The 20237-nt window shown below is 40.4% G+C and overlaps 1 protein-coding gene across 1 annotated transcript in view; it reads right to left on the bottom strand.

Moving 5' to 3' along the window:
* Ddx58 (DExD/H-box helicase 58) overlaps positions 1 to 14440 on the bottom strand; it is a 39169-nt gene extending 24729 nt beyond the window's left edge. Inside the window, exons 1-4 of the mRNA XM_042697609.1 lie at positions 14203 to 14440; positions 5846 to 5980; positions 2151 to 2332; positions 304 to 451 (exon numbers count right to left, since the gene is read on the bottom strand). Coding sequence (XP_042553543.1) covers positions 304 to 451; positions 2151 to 2332; positions 5846 to 5980; positions 14203 to 14308 — 571 coding nt within the window. The 5' untranslated portion in view covers positions 14309 to 14440. The remainder of the gene's footprint in view (positions 1 to 303; positions 452 to 2150; positions 2333 to 5845; positions 5981 to 14202) is intronic.
* Positions 14441 to 20237: the final 5797 nt, after the last annotated feature.

The following is a 20237-nucleotide window of genomic DNA, read 5'->3' on the forward strand; positions in this document are numbered from 1 at the left end:
TGCCTTCAAATTCTCAGGGCTAATTCTGGATGATAATAATTTCCTTGGTCCATTCATAAGGAGTTATGAACAATCAAACTAATTCCACAGTCAAGTGCCCCCCTCACACCCAGAATGCTGGGCTGTTACTAAAGACGTTGCCTTGCATATATGAAGGAAAAACCTACTCTGATGGAACGTTAAAGTGGGTAGGAATGAGGCAAGCCCCAAGGAGAACCAAGAAGTGGGGAATGGGGGGAAATGAAAGCATGTTTCTAGAACATTCCTTTTATCCTCTTCAGAAGTCATTTTGGAATATCGTACCTTCCCCAACACACCACAGTTGACTAAATGTGTTCTCTTCTTTCTCCAAAGCAAGTTTCAAAATCTTGGGCCAGTTTTCTTTATCTGATCTGATAAGGCATTCAACCATTTTCTCTGCACCTGCCATCATTCCTTTATTGGAGCATATCTAAGCAAGGCAAATGCAGTGTATTGAGTAATCATTTCAACTGTTTTCCCTTTATTATTTTTTTCCACTAAAGAAATACCAATTCCAGTACTACCTAATTTGAAAGCATTCTAAATTATAGTCTAATGGGTATTCGTTACCCCCATTTTTGCCCCATCCTATACTGTTGTAAGGTACGCCTGCCTTCATCTTTGTCCTTCACACACATCATTAGTCAAGCCAAGTCTTCTCATCTTCTGTTTATACACACTGCCATCAGCAATATATGGAAAAAATCAGTCCATTTGTTAACTATTCATAATACAGATATATTATTGTTGGGAAAAAGAAAATGGAAGAATGGCAAATCTGTGAGATTGGAATATATTGTAAACATATGTGGAAATATAACAGTGATATCCTTCCTGTATAACAGTTAGCTAATAAAAATGCTTAATATATCAATAGATAGATAGATAGATGATATATTGCATACAGAGATATTTGGCAGGATGTAACAAAACATTAACTAATGTTTTGCAGAGTGGAGGGATTTGTGTGACTTATTACTGACCATAATAAAATTCATTGTGTACAGTTTATTATATACCAGCCTTATGTACGTTGTTTCATATATGACCTCATTTAACCCTTTAAAAGAATATTAACAAAATACAACCTTTTTTCCCAGCTTATATATAAAAAAACAAATGCTTAAAGAAATTAAGTGAGGGGCTGGGAGGGTGGCTCAGTGGTAGAGTGCTTGCCTTGCATGCACAAGGTCCTGGGTTTGATTTCTCAACACCACATAAGCAGAAAAAGCCAGAAGTGGTGCTGTGGCTCAAGTGGTAGAGTGCTAGCCTTGAGCTAAGAGCCCAGCAACAGAGTCCAGGCCAGAGCTCAGGCCCCACTAGGACAGAAAAAAAAAAGAAGGGACTAGGAAGGTGGCTCAGTGGTAGAGTGTTTGCCTTGCATGCATAAGGCCCTGGATTCAATTCCTCAGCACCACATAAGCAGAAAAAGTTGGAAGTGGCTCTGTGGCTCAAGTGGTAGAGCACTAGCCTTGAGCTGAAGAGCTGAGGGACAGCGCCAGGCCCAGAGTTCAGGCCCCATGACCATCAAGAAAAGAAAGAAAGAGAGAGGGGGGGGGAGGGAGGGAGGGAGGGAAAGGAAGGAAGGAAGGATGGAAGGAAGGAAGGAAGGAAGGAAGGAAAGAAAGAAAGAAGGGAGGGAGGGAGGGAGGGAGGGAGGGAGGAAAGGAAGGAAGGAAAGAAAAGAAAGTAAAGGAAGGAAGGAAGGAAGGAAGAGAATGGAAAGAAGGAAAAAAGCAGAGAGAAAGAGAGAGAGAGAAATTAAGTGAATTGTCCTGGATCACATCACTTTAGTAAGTGGTGAGCTAGCATTTTAGCAAATTTTACCTGTGTATGAGAGTTAAAAGTTTAACTCTAGTTTATTTGCTTTTTTCTTTTCATTTGCTGACTGTTTGACTTTAGTTAAGTTTGAGTAAAATCTTAACTCAGAAAGGCAAGACAGTAACTTTAACTGAAAATAGATTAAACTTGAAAAACTAACAAAAATTACTATAATTTACATGAAAATAATGGATAAGATATAAATGCTTTTTATTAAAAACAGTAGAGGTCCAAAACAGTAGAGAAAACAGAAGACATTTCTCATATTCTAATCATTGTCCTAAATTTAGTGTTTTATGAAAACTTACCTGTTTAATTTCTTCACATTCCTGACTAATTAAACATTCTGACATATCAGAGAGGATATCTGTTGGAATAATTCTGTCCTTAAATTCGGGTTGTAAACGTCTTAAAAGAGATCTATGCTCCTCTAACTTTTCAATTTTTTGGAAATCCCAAGTTTCAATGGCTTCATAAAGTCCAGAATAACCTGAACAGAAAGAAAACAGGATGTTTATGAGACTAAAGAAGAAATACTTAGACATCAATATCACAGAAATCACGCTTGATAGATAGATAGATATAGACATATGTATATATGTGTCTGTACATATATATTTGTGTGTGTATAACCAAAGCAAACATAAAGAAGCTTCTGTGAGCAGAAATGGCTGAGATGAGAAATCCCTGGGATTCTGTTAAAAGAATCTCAGAGTGATACCTGTATACGGATCTTTACATTCAAAACAAAGTACGAGAAATATAATCAGAAACAGATAATGGTATTATAATGCATCTGTTTTCAGAAAATACCACTGTCTCTAATGGTGACAGTTCAGCAGTATGTGCATACAATTTTCACAACATGTTTCATTATAATTGAAGTTTATGTGTTTTTGTTTTTGTTTTTGTCAGTCATGGGGCTTGAACTCTGGGCCTGGGCGCTGTCCCTTAGCTCTTCAGCTCAAGGTGAGCTCTCTACCACTTAAGCCACAGCACCACTTCCGGTTTTCTGAATGTTTTATTGGAGATAAGAGTCTCACGGACGTTCCTTCCCAGGCTGGCTTTGAACTGCGATCCTCAGATATCAGCTTCCTGAGTAGCTAGGATTACAGTCGTGAGCCACTGGCACCCTGCTCAAGTTTGTGTGTTTTTAGAAGACATTTTTTAAACAAATCATATGTAGAAAGTTCAGAGGAAAGCAGTAATGATTAGTAAATAGAAGATGTGCAACAGTAAGTTTATTGTGGTTTAAAAAAAACCCAAAACCTAACAAGAGGATGTGAAGCACTGCGGGGTCTCAGGCGAAGGTGGGCTGCAGGTGGGTGGAAGCCACCTCGGAGCAGCACCTGGAGGACATGATGAAGAATCTGTCCATTGTTGGAGTCGTGGGCACAGATTCACAAGGACTTAATCTGGGCTGCTGGAGTACTCTGTCAGATGAACATGCTGGAATTATATCTGTTCTTTCCCAGCAAGCAGCTAAGCTAACTTCTGACCCCCACTGATAGTCCTGTGGTACGTCTACAATCGGATAATGGGAACATTATAAACCAAAAAACATGATGGCAGGACAATGGCAGGGCACAAAATGGCTTCGACATCTGACAGCTGTTTTCTGTCATAGGGATTCATCCTATCTATGCTAATTACCTTGTAAAACTATTGACGTTCCAATGGTTAGATCATTCACTTAATACACTTCGGGCATTTTTCTATTTATATAAGTTGCTTTTAAACAAATCTCTCAAAGGCTGGGAAGGTGGCTCAGTTGTAGAGCACTTGCCTTGCATGCCTGAGGCCCTGGGTTCGATTCCTCAGCACCACATAAGCAAAAAGAAAAAAAGCTGGAAGTGGCGCTGTGACTCAAGTGGTAGAGCACTAGCCTTGAGCTGAAGAGCTGAGAGACAGTGCCCAGGCCCAGAGTTCAGGCCCATGACTGGACCCCCCCCCCCCAAAAAAAAAAAACCTCTCAAGATGTCAGTAAGATCATGTTTTTCTTTTTTTGGTGCTGGTACTGGGACTTGAGCTCAGTCCCCGAGCTTTTTCATGCTCAAGGCCAGCTCTCTACCACTTGAGCCACAGCTCCACTTCTCGCTTCTTTTGTGGTAGTTTATTGGAAATAAGAGTGTCACAGACTTTCCTGCTAAGGCTGGCTTCAAACTGCAATGCTCAGACCTTGGCTTCCTGAGTAGCTAGGAGTAAGTACAGGTATGAGCCACTGGTGCCTAGCTAAGAAAGGATCATCTTTTTAACTGTAACCCCTCTGTACAGTATTATTACAATAAAAAATGGACAAAAAGAAAGAAAGGATCATGTTTTGAAGCATGTTTGTGTCCAAAGATAATACAGATGCAGTAAGGAAAAAAGCATTTTCAGCAAGAAGAAATGCTATGACAATACAAACCAAAATGAGTATTTATGTAATAGCAAGTGATTTAGTTTGATTAGGTAGGCAAAAGGTAAACAATTGGGTCCAGGTTACCTTGGCTATAGAATTTTCTATATACAATTAAAAAAAAAAAACTCTATTTGGAGGAATAAAATAAAATAAAACATAACATGAAATTTATCATCCTAACCATTTTTAGACGGACTACCAAATGTTAAATAAATTCATTGTTGTGAAACAGAGCCCTAGAACTTATAAGCCTTGTAAAACTGGAACTCTACACCTATAAACAGTAACTCCCTTTCCCTGTTCCCCAACCTTCTGAAAGCTACCTTTTTCTGTTTCTACAAAAGATCAAATTAAATTGTTCATACAGAATCATGCATGATATCTGCTTTACTGAGATTGTTATTTTAATTAATGTAATGTCCTAGGTTCATGTATGTTGTATCTTATGATAAGATTTTTTATTTTCTTAAGCTAAAATAATATTCCATTGCACTTTTGCTTTTATTGTTTATGACTCTGGCATCATACCTAAGAACTCACTGCCAAGTCTAAGGTCATGGTAGGCTTTTTTTCTACTTATGTAAGACTTTTATAGCTTTGTTTTATGTTCAGGTCCTTGGGGTATTGTGGCAATTGCAAGGTTATAATTCTTCCATAAACATTTTAGAACCAGATTGTCAATCTCATTGAGAAGGCATATAGAATCTAATTCAATTGTACTAAATATAGAGAACAATGTAAGGAAAATCAATATTTGTATAATACCAGCTTTTCCTACCCATGTGCACAAGTATGACTCTCTACTGAGGATTTCTTTATTATTTCTCACTAACATTTTATCATTTTCTCCATTCACACTGTGCACATTTTTTAGACTTAAGATTTGTAAGTATATTTCATTTTCTTTGTATTGTTATAAACAGCATTTCAAACCAGGTGCTGGTGCTCATGTTTGTAATCCTAACTACTCAGGAGGCCTAAGATCTGAGGGGAAAAAAAAGGAAAGCCCAAGAAAGAAAAGTACATGAGATTTTTATTTTTATTTTTACCACTCCTGGGGCTTGAACTCAGGGCCTGGGTACTACTCAAGGTTAGCATTCTACCACTTGAACCACAGCGCTACTTCCAGCTTTTTCTTTTACACGGTACTAAGGAATTGACCCAGGGATTCATGCATGCTAGGCAAGCACTCTACCACTAAGCCACACTCCCAGCCCCCATGAGATTTTTATCTCCAATCCATCACCATAAAAGCCAAAAGTGGAGTTGTGGCTAGTTTTGAGCATAAAAGCTCAAGGATAGCATTCAGGCCCTGAATTCAAGCCCCAGGACCAGCACTAAATAAATAAATAAATAAATGGTGTTTTGTATTATATTTTTCTGTTTGTCTGCATAGGATAGAAATACAACTAGGTTTTGTATACTGATTCAACATTCCACAATCTTGTTCACCTTTTCCACTGGTTATCGTAATTTCTCTATATTTCTATTTGAGACTAAGAGGAACTATATGTGAATACTTCAAAATTAGTAGCTTTTTTTCCATCTCTAGTAGTCTACCATAGCAAAGCAATAAACGTTGATTTGTGAGCAGGAACTAACCTGCTTGGAATAGAGCATCCAAAAATCCACGAAACCAGCCTTCTTCCTTGAGGTTCAACAGGAACTCGAGAAAAAGTGAGGCAGCCTCCATCGGGCCTTTACTGTCTTTCTGAGCCTGAATATACTGCATCTGATCTACAAACAGAAACACAAATAACTCATGGGGCTACAGAACTGTACTAGTCAATGGAAGAAAAGCCAGAAAAGGGGTGTCAGGCATTCCAAATGGAATGGGAGCTGTAACAAGTACTGCCTTGGCAGAAACTTCAGGAGAGCAGCAGATTCTCTGCCCAAGTGACCATGCCCATTCTTCAGCCACACGCCCTGCCCATCGTCGACAGAACCTGCTCACTTGGTGTGCAAGTCAGAGAGCCCACTCTATGAAAAAGTCTCCCCCCAACAAGGGAGAAGTCACAGTAGCACTGGTTATAAAAGGTCAGTATCGGGGCTGGGATGCAGCTCAGTGACAAAATGTTTGTTGAGCAAAGGCAACATCCTGGGCTTGATCTTCAGTACCAAAAAAGGAAACACACACACACAAACACACACACACACACACACACACACACAAAATAATAGTTTTTAAAAAACTATCAGTGTAAAACACTTGTACATGTACATGAAGAAGTCTTTTTTTTTTAATCCTTAAATCACACCAAAAAATTCCTTAAAATCTATTGTACATAGTAATATCTTTCTGGGTATCTAATTCTATATAAATATGTACTTTTAAAAAAAAAACAATCCTTCAAATCTTTCCCCTTTCATTCATTAATGTATCATAGATGTTGTTCCCCATAAACACATATAGATCTACATCAACATCTACTGGCTGTATAACTTGAGATCACATACATGTATTTAATCTATTCCTTAGTAATACGGAACTACTATGTGTGTTTCATACAGAGACATCTATACCTGCTTTACCAAGTTTTCCTGTCGCAAGCATAATTTATGCATTAAACAGTATACATATATTTATGCTGATACATACTTTAGAAGAGCCTTTCAGAGGAGCTTAACTATTTATCATCTATGAACAATGTATCAGTGCTGGGCACCAGTGGTTCACACCTGCTACTCGGGAGGCTGAGATCTGACTGTTGTGATTCAAAGCCAGCCTAGGAAGAAAATTCTATGAGATTCTTATCTCTAACCAGAAAAAAAAAAACAAAAAACAGAAGTTGAGGTGGCTCAAGTATTAAATCTCTAGCCTTGACTGAAAATGCTAAAGGACAGTGCTGAGGACTGAGTTCAGGCTCCATTACTGACAAATACAAAAAGTATTAGTGACTATTTCCCTCTAGACATTGCACTTGCACAAACTTTATCTTTGCAAAATAAAACAAAAAACAGACCAACCAAATTTCTTTGCTTTTCATGATTTCTTTTTTTTTATTGTGAAAAATACCGTACAGAGGGGTTACAATTACATGAGCAAGGTAATGAGTACATATCTTATCAAGCATTATTGCCTTCTCCTTTGTTTCCCCTTACTATCCCATCCCATATTCGGCCCCCTCCATGCCCCAAAGTTGTAAAGTTCGTTTTTCAACATAACAACTTGTATATCTCATTGTTGCAATGGGTCCACCTGTATCCCTATTTAAACGGTTTGTTTTGTCCCTTCCCCTCCACAAATTATACCAACATCAAATACAGTGAAAGCAGGGGTAATACCGTGGGGGAGGGACATACAAAGCAACAAAGAAATATCTTATAAATGTGTTAGAAACAATAGCAAGCAAGAAAAAACATTTGAGCCTTTATCTTGGGATTCATTTCACCTAACATCAACTTACCTGACCGTGTCTGCTTGTTTCAGACATATACTAGTTATTGCAAATAAGGGAAACCATGGGAAAGAAACCATGTTTCTTTGGGCCTGGCTTACTTCACTTAATATAATTTTTTCCAAGTCTTTCCATTTCCTAACAAATGGGGCAATGTCATTCTTTCTGATGGAGGCATAGAATTCCATTGTGTGTGTGTGTGTGTGTGTGTGTGTGTGTGTGTGTGTGTGTCTGTGTGTGTGTGTGTGTGTCTGTGTGTGTCTGTGTCTGTGTGTATACCACATTTTCTTTTTCTTTTTTCTTTTTGTCGGTCGTGGGGCTTGAACTCTGGGCCTATGCGCTGTCCCTCCCTCAGCTCTTCAGCTCAAGGCTAGTGCTCTACCACTTGAGCTACAGGGCCACTTCCACTTTTCTGGTGGTTTATTGGAAATAAGAGTTTCACGGACTTTCCTGCCTGGGCTGGCTTTGAACTGAGATCCTCAGATCTTAGCCTCCTGAGTAGCTAAGATTACAGGTGTGAGCCACCGGCGCCTGGCTCATACCACATTTTCTTGATCCATTCATCTACTGAGGGGCATCTGGGTTGGTTCCATATCTTAGCTATGGTGAATAATGCTGCAATAAACATAGTTGTGCTGGTAGCTTTAGTATGGTCTTGTTTGTGATCATTTGGGTAAATGCCCAAAAGTGGGATTGCTGGGTCATAGGGGAGCTCTATGTGGTGTCTTTTGAGGAACCTCCATACTACTTTCCAAAGTGATTGAACAAGTTTACACTCCCACCAACAATGCAGTAAGGTTCTCTTCTGTCCACATCCCCTCCAGCATCTGTTGTTATTTAGAGTTCTTGATTATAGCCATCTCTAACTGGGGTGAGGTTGTTTTGATTTGCATTTCTAGAGGTTAAGCATTTCTTCATGTGTCTATTGGCCATCCTTCTTTCCTCTTCAGAGAAGTTTCTCTTTAAGTCTTTAGCCCACTTATTTATTGGGCAGTTGTTTCTTTGAGGATTTAATATTTTGAGTTCCAGGTATATTTTAGATATGAGACCCTTGTTCGTTGTACGGCTAGTGAAGATCTTCTCCCAATCCGTGGGCTTTCTATTGACCTTGCTAGCTATGTCCTTTGCCTTGCAGAAGCTCTGCAATTTCATGCAGTCCCATTTGTCCAACCTTTCTTTGATTTGTTGTGTTTCTGGGTCTCTATTAAGAAAATTTTGGCCTGTGCTAGGGAGACCTAGGGTTTCTCCTATGCCATCCTGTAATGTTTTCAGAGTTTCTGCTTTGACTCCAAAGTCTTTGCTTTTCCTGATTTCTTGTTTCCTCCTATGTATTTCTTTTCCTTTTTAAGTATATTTTCTGCTTGGCTACTCTTCTGGAGAAGTTACTCATCCTTTTTCTGAAGTAGATTTGTAAAGATACTTTGCACCTCAGGGAAATGTTGTATTTGCTAAGTGGTTTTCCTGGAACAGGAAAAGGTAATTTTTAAACATCTATTCCAATAAGACTGAGTTTCAATATTTTGAGAAGATTTTTTGGCTTTGTTCTTTATTTTAGCTTTTCCTTTCTTTGATGTTTTTTATTGCTATTTTATTATTTTTGACTGCTATTTTAGTTGTTGATGGTTTTTTCTATAATTGAGTAAGATTAATTAATTAATTACTTTCATTCCTTTGAAGTGTCAATCAATCCATTTAGGCTATGAATTTTCCTGATGAGAAGCTTTAGCTGTATCTTAAAGTGTGCAAAATGTGGGTGATTGCTATCTTTACTTTAAAAGTATCTGTTTTGACTTTCTCTTTTAGCTAAGAGTAAAAATATGCTATTTTAAAATTATTTGACAACTTTGAGTCAATGATTAATTTCCATAATATAAATTAATAATTAACAGTTATTTAGTACATGTAACTTAATCTCTCCCAAACCCCAAATCTGATCATTAGTCTTATCTTACAGATGAGGAAACTGAGCCAGTAGACTTACAAGCTATGCTTTGGGAATTTACTAAAGATTTATCTGTAATCTAATATAGGATCTAATATTTCAGAAATCTCCTTGAGAATTAGAGGAGTAGGATATAGTCTGTTTATACTGTTTAAAATTGACATAGTCATTTAAATCCACATCATTTAAATATTATAATGATCTGGCTTAATAATACAAATAAAATGCATTATAATTCCTGAATTTCTTGAAATTTACAGATTTTTTTTCTTATATGTAATGCATGGACTTGTATGTACCATAGCTTCATTGTAAACTAGATATTCCTTTTATCTTAATGGTTTATATCCCTGCAATACTTTTTTTAGTGCTAAAATTATACTTCTGGCTAGGTGCCAGTGGTTCACTCCTGAAATCCTAGTTACTCAGGAAGCTGAGATCTGAGATTTTGGTTCAAAGCCAGCCCAGGCAGGAAACTGTGTAATACTTTTTTTTTGGGGGGGGGTCCAGTTGTGGGGCCTGAACTCTGGGCCTGAGCACTGTCCCTCAGCTCTTCAGCTCAAGGCTAGTGCTCTACCACTTGAGCCACAGCACCACTTCCAGCTTTTTTCTTTTTGCTTATGTGGTGCTAAGGAATCAAACCCAGGGCCTCAGGCATGCAAAGCAAGTGCTCTACCACTGAGCCACCTTCCCAGCCCCCTGTAAGACTTTTATCTCCAATTAGCCACCAGAAAACTAGAAGTGGAGCTGTGACTCAAAGAGGTAGAGTGCTAGCCTTGAGCAAATAGGTTCAGGGACAGAAACTCGGACCTTAACTTCAATATACAACAATATACAACAACAACAAAGAGTACAATGGTATTTTCAGTCTCTTCCTGTCTGAGGCAAGGAGTTTTACATTTATTTATCATTACATTCCCTAGCCCTTTGATGACTTATTTTAAAATCCAAATTTTTCCTTTAACATCATTATATGTTTAACTATAAATTCACTTCTTCAAAACAATGTTTGGCTGTTGCATTTACTTTTATTGGCACATTTATAACGTTATTTGAAATTAACTCTACATGTCTGGTTTTGACACTGATTAGCAGGCCTTATATTCTAAGGCCACACTTTAATTAACTATTATTAATTTGTGGGGGCTTTCAATTGCTTGCAATTCTGTCTCAAGTACTTTTCATAGGGAATTAATCTGGAATAACTTATTTACAACAATGTTTTCTTTCTCACACATATAAAAAGCTGGCAAAACACAAAAGCTGGGAGATTGTATTATTCTCAGAACATGCTGAGTTTGTTGCCTAATTATGTAGTTGTCTGCATAGTTTAGAGCAACTTGATACTGGTTCCATTATAAGAGATCACAGGGGCTGGGAAGGTTGCTCAGTGGCAGAGTGCTTGCCTTGCATGCATGAGGCCCTGGGTTCGATTCCTCAGCACCACATAAGCAGAAAAAGCCGGAAGTGGTGCTATGGCTTAAGTGGTAGAGCGCTAGCCTTGAGTTGAACAGCTGAGGGACAGCACCCAGGCCCAGAGTTCAGGCCCCACAACAGGACCCAAAAAAAAAAAAAAAAAAAGAGATCACAGTCACCTTGTTTTTCTAGAATGCTTATTTCTTGACCTCAGAAATATGAAAATTGGGATGAATGAGCTAGAAATGTGAAAAGAATGATATTGGTCAAGATGCCTTGTACTCAAAAATTGATATGTTGAATGAACCCTTTGTACAACTACTTAAAGATAATAAAAAAATTAAGTACGAAAATCCCACCAGTGTGTATAGAGAGAAATGATTCTCTTGTCAGAAAACTCATAAGAAACAAGCTGTTTCTTTCTATTGCTCTTTACCTTTCTTATGTTCTCTTCTTCATTGTACCCAAACTGCACAGCTGGATTTGAGTGAACATGTTAGTCAGCATGGCCTCTGTTGGTATTTGGCAACCATGTTTTCAAAAGAATTCTCTACATTCATTTTCCTCAGCCCATTATCAACCTTCACCCACAAAACACACACACACACACACACACACACACACACACACACACACACACACACAAATTTTAAAAAACAACAACAACAGGAGCTGATCCCTCAAATGGCCTCAAAGGTCTACAATGCCAAAGTCAACCATTTACGCTGTAGTTGTTTGTTTCTCATGTTGTCTTTGTTCTCAACATTCAACCCCCATCCACTTCCTTCTTCTCCCATGGTTTCCAATTCCTCCAGATCCCATTCTCTCTGTTTGTCTCATTATTGATGGGCTTCTCAGGCTCCTGTCCCAAGCTCTTTCTACTCACCACTGAATGGGTGAGCAAAGATCTCTCTCTACATGAAGATTTCCTCAACCATACAGCTGTACCCCTAGGCCTAGCCCTAATACAGCCAACAATCTGATGATTACCTCTTCTGGATGCATCCAAAGTACATCAGAACCCTTCATCTTCTACTGCAAACCTGTCCCACCTCCAGTACTTCCTGTCTCAGAAACCATTCATTCATTCATTCATTCATAAACCTAAGCTAGGGACTACCTACTTACCCTGAAAACCTCCCTCTTGATTTCTGTTCTCTTAACAAGGCTCTCTGTCTCCAGGGAAGAAGTTTGCAGTTTGGGTTGGTGGTGTTTTGTTTGGTTTTGTGACAGGATCTCTCTGTGTAGTCCAGGCGGGCGTGGAACTTGAGCTCATCCTGTCTCAGTATTCCAAGAGTTGTGATTACAGGCCTGCACCGGGACACAGCAGGCTCTAGTCTACCACTTCACTATCCTGGAATTTCTGCATCTGCTACTCCATCTCTTCTTAATCCAGAATCTACCCAGTCCATGCTTCAAAAAGACTATGTTATTTTTCTGTGATGCAAATTCAATTTTGCCTCATTTGTTTAGTAGATACATCTCTAAACTTGACATTCCTCACTTTTACCTATCTCTTAAATCTCATTCTGCCAACCAGACCTTCCTCTCCACATTTACTCTGAAGTAATGCTGGAATCCTGGAACCTGTCAGTCCACCTTTCACCTTTGTCCTTTTCACATCAGCAGCTTTCTACCTGCAATAGCTTGTCTCCTTCTAGACGACTCTCATTCCTACCTTCAAACTCAGTTCAAATGCCACAAATCTTAAAAGCAATGCCTGGGCCCTCCAGACCAAGTAGATATTCCAGCTATGTGCCCCATGACCCAGTACCCTATGGTTTCCAACAAAGCATTTTCTTGATAACATCATTTAGTTACATGCCTGCACACATGCTCTCCGAGAGGACAGGGACCACTCTGTTGTGCTCATTATCTATTTATCCATTAGCTCTTAGCATGACATTTTCCAATAGTAAACACTCCAACTCTTAAGTAATGTCTGACACAAGTTGTTTATTTTACACAGTGAGTACATTAAAGAATAGGAGTCATACTAGTGTGCTAATGTTTCACCCAGGGATTTCTGAGATGTATCTCACATGAACTTACAGTCTTCAGGAGCCTGAACTACTCTGATTAAGATGTTATTTCTCTCTGGACACAACTAGAAATTTTGTTAGCAGTGTGTGTGTGTGTGTGTGTTTGTGCGCACACGTGCGCGCACGCTGTTCCTGGGTCTTGAACTCAGAGCCTATGCACTATCCCTAAGCTTTTCTGCTCAAAGCTAGCACTCTCTACCACTTGAACTACAGCTCCACTTATGGTACTCTTCTTTCACTCCTTGCTCCACATGCTATAGTTTGGTTTTGGAAGGCTGTTAAGCATCCAAATTACCTGCCTTGTTCTTGATGCAATTAATCAGAACATTCAAGCACTTGGAGACTTAAAAGGAACTGCCAGATTCCCTCTCTCACCTGGACGCCTTCCAAGAGCCACCTCCAGTTTCCTCAAGGGAAGCCTCTACTTATGCATCTCCAGCAGAAAGCCCACTCAACAGAACTTACAAAGTGGCTGCCATCCACAGAAACGGGTGTAGTGAAGCCTCCACACGTTCAGTCTGGGGAGAGTTTGGAAGTCCTAGCAGGTTTTGCAGCAGCTTACTTGTAGTTCGAACATCATTTTGTCCAAATTATTTGTATTTATTTTTGGTCCTGGCCTTCAGTGCCGCCCCTTCTCGGCCCCTCCAAAGCCTTGGGCTGTAAAGTATATGCTAGGTGGGCTCTGATTTTTGCTCTCATTTTTTTGTGCCAATCCTGAGGCTTAAACTCTTGGTCTGAACTTTTTTTCTCTCTCTCTCTTAAGGCTAGCTAGCACTCTACTACTTGCGCCACAGCTCTTTCTACTCCTGGCTTCTTTTGGTGGTTTAATTGGAGGTAAGAGTATCAGAGACTTTCCTGCCTGGACTAGCTTTGAACCCTGATCCTAAAATCTCAGCCTCCTGAGTAGGTAGAATCACAGTCGTGAAGCATCATCGGTGCCTTGGCAAAGGCTCTGATGCCCCCCCCACACACACACACAGTGGAAATAAATGAAACAAACCATTTCTTCCCCCAGCTTGGAGCCCGCGGCCACATCTGAGGGGCTCCTGGAGCCGAGGCTGCGCACTGGCCACACGCCCCGGCTCCACTGACCAGGCAGGGAAGACGAGGGGAAGGGGTGCTGCGCAGGCCCTCGGAGTGGCCCGTCCGGGGGACACTCACCCTCCCCCAGCCAGGGGGCCATGTAGGCCAGGATGTAGGTGGGGTCCAGAGTCTTCCGGACGTAGTCGTGGAAGGCCCGCAGGTTTCGCCGCTGCTCCGCAGTCATGCCGGCCGGGTGCCCAGCGCCGTCTCCGCCCGACAGCTCCCGGGCTTACTTAAGGCTGGGGGCCGGGGGAGGCGGGGCCTGCCGGGAAATCCGTCCGAGGCCGTCCAGACTCAGGCCTCGAACTTGAGCTACTTGCGGCGGACAAATGGAAACTGAAACTTGGGGCGGGCAGGGAGGGAAGCGCCCGCCCCTGCGCCCAGCATCTCGGTTTCCAGTTTCGGTTTCCCACCGCGCAGCCAGCCCGGTCCCCGGAGGGCAGGGCGCGCCCCGGGACGGCCCCGGGGTTCGGTGGAGCGCAGCACCGCGCGCACCGTTCAGTGTACAGCGCGACGACGCTCCACTTTTCCCACATCAGCTGGGCCTGTGTGCGTCCCAGAACACAACACACCCACTATTCACACACACAGGGCTTCCTTTAATAATAATAATAATAATATGTGCCTTACTGAGGCTTGAACTCAAGGCCTCTCTCGGCTTTCTCTGCTCAAGTCCCAGTACTGGCAAAAGAAAATGAAAAAAAATCCAAACCATCAACATGGGAGCCAGGAGCCTCGGCTTAAGCCTGTTATCCTGAGGCAGAGACAGGGAGATTTTGATTTAATGCCACTCTAGGCCATAAATATTTTTTAAAAAAGAAAATATAACAAATCCCATCATTTTGTACCATGTTTGCTAACAATAAATACGAAAACTAGTAGAAATGCAATTGTCTTTTATTTCTTGGCCGACATGCAACACTGATAAATTGACTTCTTAGCAATTGTTCAGCAGTTTCTTAAAATTTGCTGGTAAATAATCATGTCATTTGTGAATAAAGTTTTATTTTTTCCTTGGGTATCTCTATGACTTTTTCATTGTCTTTCATTCTAGTCTCACTTATTTGTTCCCAGTCATCATGCAGTTTCTTCCATTTCCTTTCCTTATTGCAATATGTAGGGAATCTAAATAACAAATAACAGAGGTGAGAGTGACACTCCTACTTCATTACAGATCTCAGTTAGCGATCTGAGGGTACATAGCTCCCATGGTAGCAAGGTGGTCCTGAGTTCAATCCACAATACAGGGGGTGGGGAGGACTTTAAGGGATTGTTAATAATGTCTGAAAACAAACTTTGCTTTCAACAATACATTCATACCCTATTCTGATAAATCTGATCTTCAATTTACAAACCAGATTTTAGCATTATCAGTTCATAGGTATGTCTAAGTTAATCTGCAGGGGCAGAGCCCTTCCCTTTGGTGTTCAAAGCCTGAGTTCAAACCACATTATCATTAAAAAAATAATCTATGGGAAAATGATCAGTGTTTCACTTTTTATGTTCTTTGGTGCTGACCTGGGGCGTGAAATCAGAGCCTGTTCCTTAACTTCTTTTACTCAAGGCTAGCAATCTACCACATATGCTATAGCTCCACTTCTTTTTTTGAGTAGTGTACTGGAGATGAAAGTCTCACAGACACTCCTGCCCAGGCTGGCTTCAAACTATGATCCTCAGATCTCAGCCTCCTCAATTGCTGGGATTACAGGCATGAGCCACGGGCACCAGGCTCAATCTTTCATATTGTGATGCTGGCTGTAGATTTCCTTACATGTTCTTTACCAGATTAACACATTTATTTCTGGTTTGTTGAGATTTTTGTCATGTATTGAAATTGAGGTGGGTGGTCATCTGTTCCACTAACATGGAATTATATTGATTCTTGAATCTGAAGCCAACCTAGCATTCCTGGGATAAATTCCACTCAGTTATGAAATGCTATCTTCTGATTCAATTTTCTAGAACTTTTGTTCTGATGTGTTCACAAGGGATATTAGACTAAAATTTTCTTGTAATCCTTTTGTCAGCGTTGGAATTTGAATTCAAAGCCTTGCACTTGCGAGGGAGGCATTCTACCACTTGAGCAACTCCCCCAGCCCTTTTTTGTGTGTATGTGTGTGTGTGTGTGTGTGTGTGTGTGTTTTGAGACGGTGATCCTGTTTGTCCTCTCCTATGTTGCTGGAAAGATAGGCATGTGTCCCTGCATCCTACTGCTGTCCTCCTAAAAATGGAGTTTTGTTTTTTTTTTGGGGGGGGGGTCTGGTCGAGGGCCTGAACTCTGGGCCTGGGCACTGTCCCTCAGCTCTTCAGCTCAAGGCTAGTGCTCTACCACTTGAGCCACAGTGCCACTTCGTTTTTTTTTTTTTTTCTGCTCAAGAATTGAACCCAGGGCCTCATGCATGCAAGGCAAGCATTCTACCACTGAGCCACCTTCCCAGCCCCCACAATGGAGTTTTATGAACTATTTTTTCCCAGGCTGACCTAAAACTAGACTTCTCCCTCTTCACCTCTGAATTAACTAAGACTACAGACTTAAGCCACCATACCCACATCATTATTAGGTATTAAGGTCAGGGTTATACTGGCCATCATGAAACAAGAATTTGTGCAAGACTAGTATCATTTCTCCCTGAAATATTTTAACAAAATTCACCAATAAAATTAGGTGGGCTTAGAATTTTCTCTGCTGGGAGATTCCCTATCATGAATTCAATTGTTTTATTAAATATAAGGCTGTTCTGATTTTCTGATTTTTTAAAAATTCATCTTGAATCTCTTTGGTAAGTTATGTTTCTAATGTCTTGTAAGCAAACAAGCTCAACCAACCATATGTGGACAACTGGGCATTAGCTACATTGCATTGAACTTCTCACTTGGATAGTTCAAATAATGTAATTGCACAAACTTTAACAAGCAAATAATTTGCTTCCAGGTTGACTCTTGCCTCCCTCACCCCGAGCCCTCCAGCCTCCCTCACTTCAGGCTTACAGCTTCCCCACTGACAAATCTGCTTAAACAAACACTTTAACATTTTAATGTGTCAAGTGTGATCTTTCAACATAATGCATTTTAGCATTTTCTCTCAATTATTAAATTTGTCTAAGGTCTTCATTATAGATATGTATATATATATACACACACACACAAATATATGTATTTACACACATATATATGTATTTACACACATATATATGTATTTACACACATATATACTGTCCTGAGACAGGACTACCTGACATTTTTGCTCAGCTAGCTGCCACCAACTGAGCCATGCCTACAACCCCTTTATTATCTTTTCATCTTAAAAGGCCAGTCTTGGAAGAAGGGCTGTGGTGTTTTCTTCCTTGTGCCACATAAATCTTTCTCTCACTGTAACTCATCTCTTTTATTTGACATGAAGTCAAATGGCCAGACCTGACCTGTGGAACCCCAAGAGTTTGGATCTGAGACCTCAAGCTACAGTTTCAGATTAAGCCAGCTATAATAGGAGGAAATAAACCTTTTAGTTGTTAGCTACTTACAGGGAGTCAATATCAGATGGAAACACTGAATTGGCTCCTTGCAGCTGACAAAATTACCTTTATTTCAGAGTACTTTCCTTATCTTTCCACTTCAGCTAGCAGTAGAAGAAAAACAAACATTAGGACTATGGGGGCCAGAAGCCTGACCTTTGGTCAGTTCTCCTTGCATCTTAGGCTTCCTTCCTTTTCCTTGATGTCAGGTGGCTCTTTGGGGCTAGTGGGGTTCATCTGAACTAATGTGGGCTCTTGCTATTTGTGACAGGGAATCTGGATGCCTTTTGGAGATTCTTCAGAACACTTGGCTTCATGTGCCATTTGTGATAAGGGATATGAGGTACACTGAGAAAGCTGTTTGTATTTGAGATCTCTCTTGTGATATGCTAGAGTGAAAAGCACTGTCTGTATCCGTCTCAAGAGAATTCGGTCTAGTCTACTATGAAGAGGAAGAAGGGAAAAGGTAGAGTAGGAGGTGAAAACAAGGCAAAAGGATGATTTATCTAAGAACATACTCTGAATTGTTTCAAATGTGTCCATTTGCATATATTGTCAATGTTGCCTTCGAGTATATTGTCTTGATCCACGCTTACGTACAAGTTTATCTCATACAAGCTTCTGTCACTACCTGGGTCTCAGTATGTAACCCATAGTGGCCTTGAATATTCAGATCTTCCTGTCCTAGCCTTCCAAGTGTAGGGTTTAAGCATCTAGGTAAGAAGCTATAGCACTAATCCAAATGAGAAGTGGTGGATGAGAATTGTAATAGTGGTGTGGAGCATGTGCAGCATGTATTATCCTAAAACTCTAGATGAAGGATATGAGTTAAACAGAATTTCATTTTGTCTAGCCTGAGCAGCTGCATGAGTGGTGATACTATCTAGTAACCATGGGTACACAAGAAGAGAGGTAAAATTGGAAGAGGAAATCAAAAATGTTTGTGCTAGCTTGCTTCTCAAACTGTATACATCAATCATCCATTACCCCTAGTCAAGTGTAGATTATGATTCAGTCAGGTCTGAAACTCAGCTTTTCTAAGCACTAAGTAGTGCTGATGCTAGGTAGTGCTGATGCTGCCTGTCAACAGGTCTGAGTACAAAGGTAGTTTAAAAAAAAAAAAAGAAGATTGCATTGGATGGGGAGGGAACAACTAATACAAAACAGGAGGCCGGACACCGGTGGCTCATGCCTGTAATCCTAGCTAATCAGAAAGCTGAGATCTGACAATTGAGATTCAAAGCCAGCCAGGACAGGAAAAGTCCATAAGACTCTTATCTCCAATAAACCACTAGAAAAACGGAAGTGGAGCTGTGGCTCAAGCGGTAGAGAGCTTGCCTTGAGCTGAAGAGCACAAGTCCCACGACTAAGAAAAAAGAAAGAATATACAGGAAATATGTAAAGGGACCAGCTTGGAACAAGTTCTCAAACTGTGATCAACAGACTCAAAGCTTAACCACCTGGAAATTGGATGAAAAAATAAAATCCTGGCACCCAAGATCATCTGAATTCAAAACTGGGGATAGGGGAAGAGGGAAGACCAGTGTGTTTCAACAAATCTACCAATTGATTCTGATACATACTAAAATTTCAGAACCTGAGATCTGGAGGAAGAGAACTTTACCCACTCAGTGTAGATGGATAGTGTGATAGGTGTGAAAGATGTTAATTCCTCACTTTCTCTATTTTTTGGGGGGTGTGGTTATTCATTTTATTCATTTATTTACCATTTATTTTATTGACTCTGATGACCCCTCTACCATTTATTACATTGTTTACATCCTATACCACAGTATCCAGATTTGTAGTTACGTTCTCCATCATGCCTGACACCCAGGACCCTCCCAGAAAAAAGTAGTATCTCCTATCAACAATGTGGTCTCCTTTCCTTCCCCCTAGAGTGTGCTTTACCTGAGGACTTTGCTGTAGACTAAAGAATGTGGAAGGGTATTGTCATTTGTCAGCCAAGTTCAAGAGATCATGCACACTTTTTTTCTCCTCCACTACCTCATCTTAACCTCTCCACCTGTAAGCATCTTTGTATGCTTCTAATTCCTTTGCTGTTTTGTCTCCTATCCATTACCAATTTACTTATTGTGCCCTGGATCATGTCTCCCATCTAGCTTTGCTTCTTAATCAATTATTGGTTGTTTTCTTGGGCTGGTCCTGGGGCTTGCACTCAAAGCCTGGGCTTTGTCCATGAGCCTCTCTGCGCTTAAGGCTAGTGCTCTACTACTTGAGGTCACACTGCCACTTCCAGCTTTTTCTGCTTATGTGGTACTGAGCAATCAAACCCAGGGCTTCATACATGCTGCACAAGCACTCAATCACTAAGTCACTTTCCCAGCCCTATCCTCCTTTACTTTCTACATTTCCTGATCCAGAAGTTCCTAAAACCAACCCTCCTTTACCTCCATGCATATCTAGTTCGAACTCAATTCTTTCCTAGTCAGGTCTCTAAGAAAATATACTTTTCCTCATCACTTTTACCTTCTCTCCTCTGCAATTTTCCTATAAAATGAATTTGCTCTACACTACTGAAATTGCTCACCACTGTCCTCCTCAGATGACAAGGTGGATGATTTAATCATGTAAACAGCC

This window comes from Dipodomys spectabilis, unplaced genomic scaffold (genome assembly GCF_019054845.1).
Source record: "Dipodomys spectabilis isolate Male_0828 unplaced genomic scaffold, ASM1905484v1 ptg000006l, whole genome shotgun sequence".
Classification (NCBI taxonomy): domain Eukaryota; kingdom Metazoa; phylum Chordata; class Mammalia; order Rodentia; family Heteromyidae; genus Dipodomys; species Dipodomys spectabilis.